General features: G+C 32.5%; 2 protein-coding genes across 6 annotated transcripts in view; both read right to left on the bottom strand.

Annotated features, from left to right (window-relative positions):
- The window catches only part of LOC110018961 (actin-related protein 2/3 complex subunit 5A-like), a 12,493-nt gene extending 8,689 nt beyond the window's left edge, over window positions 1–3,804 (bottom strand). For 2 of the 3 annotated variants that reach the window (XM_020716448.1, XM_020716449.1), the window contains exon 1: window positions 3,691–3,804. In XM_020716448.1, coding sequence (XP_020572107.1) covers window positions 3,691–3,692 — 2 coding nt within the window. In that variant the 5' untranslated portion in view covers window positions 3,693–3,804. The remainder of the gene's footprint in view (window positions 1–3,690) is intronic. The other variant, XM_020716450.1, reaches the window with a different exon arrangement.
- On the bottom strand, window positions 331–3,654 carry LOC110018962 (actin-related protein 2/3 complex subunit 5A-like). Of its 3 annotated transcripts, none has more exons than XR_002293412.1 (3): window positions 3,534–3,654; window positions 3,338–3,438; window positions 331–346 (listed from the first exon to the last, which is right to left on the bottom strand). XR_002293412.1 is itself a non-coding variant. In XM_020716451.1 (3 exons), exons 1-3 carry the CDS (start codon window positions 3,624–3,626, stop codon window positions 3,153–3,155), a joined length of 279 nt encoding a protein of 92 aa, XP_020572110.1. In that variant the 5' UTR covers window positions 3,627–3,654; the 3' UTR covers window positions 3,138–3,152. The 3 variants fall into 3 exon arrangements, 2 of the variants coding, with proteins under 2 accessions (XP_020572110.1, XP_020572111.1); XM_020716451.1 differs by lacking the exon at window positions 331–346 and adding an exon at window positions 3,138–3,237; XM_020716452.1 differs by lacking the exon at window positions 331–346 and adding an exon at window positions 3,138–3,234.
- Window positions 3,805–9,591: the final 5,787 nt, after the last annotated feature.

The following is a 9,591-nucleotide window of genomic DNA, read 5'->3' as shown; positions in this document are numbered from 1 at the left end:
AATCAAGTGCTCGTCTAGGAATAGTTGGGATAAGGTTACTTACGAAATGAAGAAGCAAGAAAACGGAAGATTTACAAACATACCACTCAATTCTTACATATTTACATATTTAACACCTAAACTTCAATTTTTACATACATATCACTTTACCTATGCATTAAAAGAATTATTTCACGTTTAAAAGTTAAAATGGAGGAATATTTGATGTCATATAAAAGCTTTAGGTGGTACAAATATAAAAAGCAAAATTTAAGTGTTAGATATGTAAATACATAGGAATTGGATGGTATGTATGTAAATGTCCCCAAATAATGTGTATTCCTTGCGGATAATCTTCCACTGTCATCTGCACTTTCATAAGCATCCAAAAAGATCAATCTTACAATAAATAAAAAAACATAGTGAGCCGTTCCAAAATCTATAGATTCTTTTTTAGTGAAGGATATACAATGAGTTCAGCCTATGATGGCTAAGATATGTGATGAGTAGACAAAGCTTGATGGACAGCTGAGTTATAATTAGGCTCATAGAATTGAGCGAAAAGAATTGGCACTCCAGGAAATGTTCCACACAATTAACAATCATATAACGAATTTTGAAGAAATTTAGGATGATTTACATACAAACCACTCAATTCCTATGTATTTACATATCTAACACCTAAACTTTAATTTTAACATATATGCCAACTTACCTATGCATGAAAAAGTGTCTTTCACGTTTTAAAAGTGAAAATAGAGTTATTTTTTATATAAAAGGCCGTCTTTCACCTTTTTGGTGTTTGATAATTATTTGAAGATTGTTCCATCATGGTTAGATTATGAATTATCTCAAAGACTGATATTATAAAGACCAGTCGACAAAACTTGAAAATGCCCCTTAAATTGTTGTATTCATCTTGAATCTCATCAGCCATAAACAACTATTTTCTAAAATAACATTTACCTGGAATGGATGTCTAAGTACATTTAGTTCAAATAGCACCATTTCTTCCAAAATAAATAAAAAAAATAACTAAGAACCCGCAGAGGTAAAATATAAACCGTTTTTTCTATGGGAATAGCGGATAAAAAGTCCATGCGCATGGATGACCTAGGACCTCATCGATGGCACCAAATTATGGTATTAGTTAACAAATTTTCATATTAGGAAAATAATCCTCATATGGTGAGCAATATAGGTTTATTTCATAGTAATCTAGCAGTTATACTCATTCCTCCATCATAAATAAAGGAGTTCTGGAGTGCATAGATAGCTTTAGCACCAAAATTATTTTTCAAAATGTGACGTGCCCAACTATGTTGTTCTTACATGGTTGCTCAAGAGCCTTGAATCTTCTATTATATCAACTATAATGCTTGAAAACTGTCAAAAAGATTGTGAAATCTTCTTTAGTCGTACACTTAATAGAAAGGTAATATGTCTGATATCTAAAGCCTTTATTTTGAGATTTTCACTCATCAACAAAATAATATGCAGATCCATTAGTATTAATAAGAAGGTTTTAAATACCGGACCAGATATTGAACCGGAAGAGGAGGATGTTCAAGGTTCAACAATTGAACCGGAGTTGAGCCAGAGGTTGAATCGGTAGACGTCATAAATATAAAAAATTATTAACTATAACTTAAATGGCATAACAATGTCAAAGTATATGCAGTATAAAAAATATATCATGAAATATAAATCATATGTGAAGTGAAAAAACTCATTTAAATGACTAATATTTTCTTCTAATATAGATAGCACTGTCGGTTCCTTAAACTATTTCATTCCATTACATTAAACTATTGTTTCTCTAAAACGAATTAAAAAGAAGAAAATGTTAGCATCAAATAAAAAAGATTTGTAAGTAAACAAAAGATAAAACGATGAAATTGAATACATAATTGCATAAATGTATAGTACTAAATTAATTATAATAGACAATATCTAATGTGAAAAAAAGTGCTTATAAATTAAAACAACGATAAATCAATAAGCATGATACACTATTACTGCAAGAAGACAAGCAATTTAGTATTATAATCCAAAAAATATCTCTTAGTAAGCACTTTAAAAAAAAATTGGTTCAACGAATGAACCGCCGGTTCTAACTGGTTCATTGCGGTTTAATGCGGGGACGATTTTTAGGCCAATCAGAATCGGACCTCCGGCCGGTTCAAGGTCAAACTGGGTTCGGTTTTCTAAACTTTGATTAATAATAAAAAAAACGGGGATGAGTTACTTTAGTACCAACACTTAATTATTGATCGAAGAAACAAAATGAAGAATTTCTTGATGTAAAAAAAAGAAGAATAAATAAATTGAGAAATGATTATATCAGAATAATTGCAAGAGTAGAATCTATTATATATAGAAGATACTTACAAATATAACTTGTTTGGAAAATGCACCCTTAGCACATTTAGATAAAATTAAGATGAAAAGATTAGAAAAACAAATTTGTAGGCAAAAGATAGCATGAATAACAATTGCACAAAAATATTTCTACATATTAAATCTAACATCTTGTATAACAAATTAAAAAATACATAAAAACTGACAATTCATAGATCCAACCCTAAAATAATTAGGATATAGCAAATGGTGATGATATTGTTTAAAATAAAGACCAAAATGAAATTAAACTATCAACAACACATTGATAGTTTTTTTTTTTTGGTTGCTTCAATTCTAATGTATTCAAAGTTTAAGAAGGTGAATCATGAATGATCAAATAAGAAACACAAAATAAACACCCTATTTGCATTGATTAACTTTTATTTGCTATATAAACACTGAAAACTATATCATTTACAAATAGAACCTTCTACAACATACAAAGATCTCAAGAGGTAAAACTGAATAAAAGGAAAATAATTAATTCAAAATAGGCTAAGAGCTGGAGGCCAACCACCGAACCACTTACCCGCTGCTCATCAATAAACTAAACTTCCTTGCCCGGTGCAACAATAGATGCTAGCTAACTTAAAAGGTCATAAAAATTAGGGAAATTTACATCCATAACACACAATTCTTTTACATTTATAAATCTTACACCTAAACTTCCATATTTGCATTTATAGCACTTTGGTATTAACTTTTAAAACGAAAGTGATTGGGTTATCTTTGATGTTATATTAAAGATACGAGTGCTATGTAGCCAAATATTAAAATTTGAGTGTCAGATATGTAAATACATAAGAATTGTGTGATATGTATGTAATTTTTGCTACACTAAATTTCCATTCACTGCTACAAAAAAAAAACAAAAACATACTACAATCTTGTGAAAAAAAAAATGGTGCAGGTATTCAAGAATGAAAAACCAGTGAAAAGGTTGAAAAGACCTTACTTCATGAGAATGTCGTAGTACTCCGGGTCCAGAGAAGAGAACATGCCATCTACGTCCCTAATGGCCATCATTGCTCGATGCACCACAATCCAGTTAGCCGACTGCAATGAAAGAAAACCCTAATTTAGAAGAAAGTCACAACGCTTAATAGCTGGAAAACAAGATCGAAACCCTAAACGAAAGGGGTAACGCCAACCTTGCATCGCTGATCCTTCGTGTTCGTTGGAGACCCCTCCAGAGCAGTCTTCAGCGCCTCAACCGGCTTCGATCTGAGCATTATGTAGAACATCAGGTGTTTAGTCGAAAAACAAGCTAGATATCAGCCCCCCCCCGCCCCCCCCGCCGCCCCCGCCATCGCTGCCGCAGCTGCGGTGTCTTTCGCTTTAAGGAGAGATGTCAGGTCTAAAATCGGTAGTAAACAGTTCAATTTTGGGAGTGTGGAATGTGTGACGGAACAGGACGGGGGTACGACAGCGAGGAACGGAGAAATAAACATTTACATACATACCACTTGATTATTATGTATTTACATGTTGTATAAAAAGATGCATTTCGCTTTTTAAAAATTAAAATATTAGTATTTTTGAAGTAATATGAGGGATTTGCTTGGTATATGTGTAAAAGGTAAAATTTAGGTTTATGTAAAGGCCAAAAAAAAAAAAAGAATTTTGTACATATAGTAAATTTCTATGTATTTATATGTCATGTTATGTTGCCTGTGTATAAGAATGTGTATTTCACTTTTAAAAATAAAAAAAATAATTATATTTTTATGTGATAAAAAATTCACATGATATAAAGATAAAAATTATTCGGTACCAATAGACATGTGAATGGTCTAGATGGAAGTAATCCGATCAGACAAGCACCTGACTTTCCTGTGCTTCTCATGTGTGATCAAGTAATAAGAATCATGGTGGTAATCAAACAACTAATCTGTAACAAACTTAAGAAAACCTCCAACTTCAACACAAAGGAAAGATATTTACCTTTTAACATCTCTTTGAGTAGGGAGTGTGAAGTGCTTTGCACCTTCTTGAAAACATGAAAGATCTTCTCTTCTTTAGCAGTCGGCGACATAAGACCAGGCATTTTCTTCTCGATCAATGTAACTCGGTGGGAATGTTCCAACCATTTATCCTACGTGCGATGCAGAGTTGCTTCTTCCAATCGATAAACATTTGTTAGGAAGGTCTAACATCTTACGCTGGGAAGAAAACACCACCATCCAGCCATTTTGCACCTTTAATTGGAAGGATTAAAGAAACAAATTGGGGGACCAAAACAAAAATTACACATGAGCGTGCATTATGACCACCATAACGCTCATATTTAAGTTAGGACTAATATGGGCAAAAAGAAGCACAAAAAAGTTTAGTATATCCACTAGTTCTATGCACAGTGGTAACTATAAACTCGACTGAAATTGCTCCAAGTACACATAAATCTTATGCTCATGGATGGTATTAGGAATTCCCTCTTTCCTCATAGGTCTCAATGTCATGACATTGTCAGAAATATACTTAGATTGAGCCTCTGCTTGTTATCCATCTATGAACCCTTATGATATCTTGTTGACGGGGAGGATGAGCCACTCTTCTCCAAACTTGACTCTATCATCAAGAAAAATTTGCTAAAAAAAGCACGATAGAAAAGAAAGCACTCAAGAAAGTGAGCAAAAAAAAAAATTTTCTTTCACCATATAAGTTATGTAAATGCAACCATTCGATCTCAACATGTACAATAGGAAGTCCAATGGGTATGGACCTCAACAGACTTATAAATTATCAAGTACAATAAAGCGTTAATAGCACAATCTCAGACACTAAAAATAAAATTAGGCAACATCCAAAAAAAATATTTCATTCAAAAAATCAGAGCTAAGCAAAATACAAAGTCAGATACACTAATAGAGAGATGCCTGAATTATCAAATACATTCCTATGCATACAAAAAATAAATTAATTTTCCTTAACATCATCCATATTGATAGTTCTTGACCAAAGAAGGCTTTTAGGCAATAGTCGCCACTAGCCACAAAATTATCAGGGTTAATTGGCTCCAGGCACTGTAGAAAGGCTAAATCAGCCTCGATGGTCTTCAACCTTTGAGAGATTTTGACAATTTTTTTCTCCAAATTCTGCAATCCTCTCTTGGAACTTTATTTCGAAAACTAGTTCCCTAGCTTCCTGATCAGTAGTATGCCCCAGTACATCAACAAATTCTCCTTCCATTGTGGCTAGAAGACCCATCAAACAATAATGGTCTCCCATGTAAGAAGCGATACTAACTATATGACTTGAACTCAACAAAACTCCTTTAGTTGAAGCGTGAGTTTCTTGGCAACTAGATCTGCCTCCCCTTTAACCACTTGAAAATTGACAAAAGTGGTGGTTATGATTAGAGTCCTAACTTCAGCATCACCCATCCCTGGATCTTCCAAAGCTTGATTGTTTGACATCTCTGGGAGTGGTATTGATATCTTATTAGGCAAGGAAAGAATTCTCAAACTAACTAAATCTCGTTACATTACCTTCTAGAGGTAGATCAACATATCACTAGTACAAGACTTTGCCCTCGACGACACAAGTCTTAGGAAAACCTCTCTCTATTGATAAGGACTCCCCATAAGCATTTTCCAATGAAAATTGTTGCTTATACATCTTATATGTATTTTCTTACTCCAAAATTGTGAGGTCGTAGCATGGATTAAATAGATCAAAAGTCTAGAATGATAAATTATAATATCCTCACCTGCAGAGTCAGACTCGACAAAAAACTATCATATCGAGCTTCTCTTGCTCTTTGATTACATTTTGAGGTTGACTCTCCGTCGAATCGTTCATATTATGAGGAACCTTCCTTGGTGAGTGAGAATCAGAGTAAGGCGGTGTTTCCTCGTCTTGAAGATATTTATTCCGGTTCATTAAGCTTAACGAAAGACAATGACTCATGCAGCTATAGAGAGACAAAAAGATCCTCATTCTCTTGTTCTTTTCAGAAACCGATCGAAGAGCTAAGGGAATCAGGGAAATAAATGTAAACACAAATACAATTATATACCTAAAATATAGGCTTTCTACGCCTATTCTGAACAATGAAATCTAATACGCTAAACTAAGCCCACCCGTCGAAGGGTCAGAACTAAGCTGACTTGCTGAAGTGTCTAAACTGAGCCAACCTAAAGAAGTGGCTGACTTGAGCCCACCTATTGAAGTAATTGAATCTATCTCTTATTTGAGGGTGATTTAGCCCATCTAGGTGGGACAACAAATATAGATGGTCATCATTATTAACAATGACACAAGTTCAACTTTTCTCAAAAGCACCACCTGACATCCACAATGTGGTCTTTTCATCAAGACATCTTGGATGGACGTCGTATTGTACTAAATGTATCTTTTATATCTTTCTCTTTTTGTTTAAAAAGTAAAGTCAAGACGAGAGAAGAGTCCTAGATCTTTTCTCAGAGTCTCTCTCTCTCTCTCTCTCTCTCTCTCTCTCTCTGAAAACCTCTTTGGAACCATTTTTCGGCTTACCAGAGGTTCAAGTTCAAGACACGATCCGTGAGATCTTCTTTCAAGCCTCACCGCCATCTTTTTCTTCACATTTCTTTCACTAAAACATGATTTTTACCCAGTTGTATGTACCCATGAGCGATACAGAACCCAAAAGTCCTTAAGGGATTCTAAACCCATGAATCTCTATAACAACTTTAAATATATATATATATATATATTTCAAAATTGTGAGGAGTAGTTCCTTCAAGTATTTCAAATACCAATTTTTGTTACAATCGGCAATTATTTCATTTTATATAGAGCCAGATCAGACGAGGATTCAGAGATTCATGAATAGAGATACGGGACGTAACCCAACACAAGTCAAGCACAGCCCAAACAATTTTGGGTCAAACCACAACCGACATTAATGAAACAAAATCGTGGTCGACATCCCACTAAAACATGGAATCACTTTTTGTAAAAACTATTGATCCAACTAATTGGTTTGCAAGATATTTTATTAATAAAATAACTTTCTGTTATATATATCTAATCCAATTTGATTTGAGCCAACTTATAACCAAAAAAACCTCTTCTAGATAACCAATTAGATTTGAACCAAACGCCTAGCACACAATCTACAAGATCATTATACCAAATCAAGCGTATCCTAACACCCTTAGCTTATGTTCTAACTAACTCATACTTATAATTTATATACTATAAACAATTTATCACCTATCACATTATGTCATGCCTCTGTGCATTCATGCTTACATTTGATACACCCATCAATAAATTTTCATCATCCGACACAAATCTTGACACATAATTGTGTATTTCTTTCCTGCATGTGGGACATGAATTTATACGTGTAATCATCAATTTGTAGTGAATCATTCTGATTGGGCCGGTCCACATTTTTATGTCGTGATTTTTTTTTTTTCTTGAATATGTGTTGGATTTGCCCACTGCTGCAAATTATTTAGCATATATCAATACTATTTATGATGTGCATAATTGAATATTTTATGTATTTTCATCAAATCACCAGACTAGCTTGTAGAGTTTGCTAATTAACTAACTTAATTATTTTATTAATCTTATCATTAGGACTTGGAATGCCAACTATGATCATAAAGCAATGAAAATGGGAAACTTGATTTTTATTTATTTTTCATATACATACGCCCAATTTTCTATCTATTTACATATCGAACATTTTAATTTTAATTTTTTTATATTCATGCCACCCAAATCTTTCATACCATTTCAAAAATACGACATTTTAAATTTAGGTGCTAGATATGTAAATTCCTAGGAATTAAGTGGTATGTACGTAAATTTTTCTCTTTTAAATTTAATTTTAATGCTCGCCTAATTATTTGATTACAAAAAGGAAAGGATGTTAAATACTTGATTTTGCATAAAGTTTTCTCACTCCTCTATAAGGGGAGGAAATATTGCATATCTGTGTGGATTACTCTCCTCATTTCAGTGTAATCCGTGAGAAAAATTTGAGTATGTAAGACGTACGCAGCGCTGCGTACGTCAGGGAGGTTATTCAGAGGATATTGGGGGGTAATATCCACATTATACTCTCTGTAATCTACCTATAACCTACAAATATATGAAAACAGAAGCACATAACTTATTGAGAATGTACATGTAGATTACAGTGAGGTTACATGGGTATTACACAGATATAACCCTCTAATATCCTCTGAATAACCTCCCCAACGTGCACAGCGTTGTGTATGTCTTACGTACGCAAATTGTTCTCGTAATTCTCACACATATGGATTACATATGCGAGAATTTGGTCAGTTCGGATGGATAGTTTTACAAATTGATCGAATCGATTACAATCGAAATCTAAAAATAAAAAAACATGAACAATTCAAATTAAACTTGATAAAACCGAGCCGACTGAACTAAATACTAACCGTTTAAACGATTTTGTTATGAACAACCAAAATTTAATTTTCTTATTGGAGTTTGATTATGAACAAATATTATGAATTACATATTTTTTTCATGTATAATGTCAATGTAGTTTCATTAATATTCTATTTATTTTAATCCAATATTGTATATATGATAAACATTAAAGGTTCAATTCGTTAAACATAAAAATTAAAATATAATAAAATTTACATGCATACAAATTAATTCTCTTTTATTTACATATCTAACACCTAATCTTCAATTTTTAGTACTCAACTTCTTTTGAAGCAAAAATGATGGTGTTGTTAAGGTGATATGAAAAAATTGAGTGGTATAAATGCAAAAAGTAATGTGTTAGATATATAAATACATAGAAATTGGGTTGTAGGTATATAAATGCCTTTACATTATAATAATAAATTTTAATTAAGTTTTGGATTTTTAGTATGTTAGATTAAATGAAAATTAAATAGAAAATTGAATATTAAGTTTGAAAATAAATGATTTATTTGAAACTGAACCAAATTAATGCCCCCATACAGGGCTGTCCAAAAAGCTTGTTGTTCGCGAACAGTTCGTGTTCGATTCGTCAATGAGTTTAAGTTCGATTCGTTCGATAAGTAAACGAGACAAACGTGAACAAATTTTTTTTGTTCGATTAGTTAAACGAACCAAACACAAACTGTGATGCGTTCGTTCGTGTTTAAATCGTTATTGTTCAAAATATAAAATAATTTAAAATAATTATATATACAAAATTATGATATTTTAAAAAATTAAAATTTATAATTTATAACATATAAT

The sequence above is a fragment of the Phalaenopsis equestris genome, unplaced genomic scaffold, assembly GCF_001263595.1.
Source record: "Phalaenopsis equestris unplaced genomic scaffold, ASM126359v1 Scaffold000036, whole genome shotgun sequence".
In the NCBI taxonomy this organism is placed as follows: domain Eukaryota; kingdom Viridiplantae; phylum Streptophyta; class Magnoliopsida; order Asparagales; family Orchidaceae; genus Phalaenopsis; species Phalaenopsis equestris.
The sequence above is the reverse complement of the archived record's forward strand: the minus strand, read 5'-3'. Positions and strand labels throughout refer to the sequence as shown.

What these genes read in the sequence shown, in the direction of transcription:
- LOC110018962 (XM_020716451.1), bottom strand. Translation starts at nt 3,626, where the DNA reads ATGTTCTACATAATGCTCAGATCGAAGCCGGTTGAGGCGCTGAAGACT. An exon ending in CGAAGGATCAGCGATGCAAG is followed by an intron (nt 3,439 to 3,533) that starts GTTGGCGTTACC and finishes CTTTCATTGCAG; the next exon opens with TCGGCTAACTGGATTGTGGT. An exon ending in TACTACGACATTCTCATGAA is followed by an intron (nt 3,238 to 3,337) that starts GTAAGGTCTTTT and finishes TTTTTTTTGTAG; the next exon opens with CAGTGAATGGAAATTTAGTG.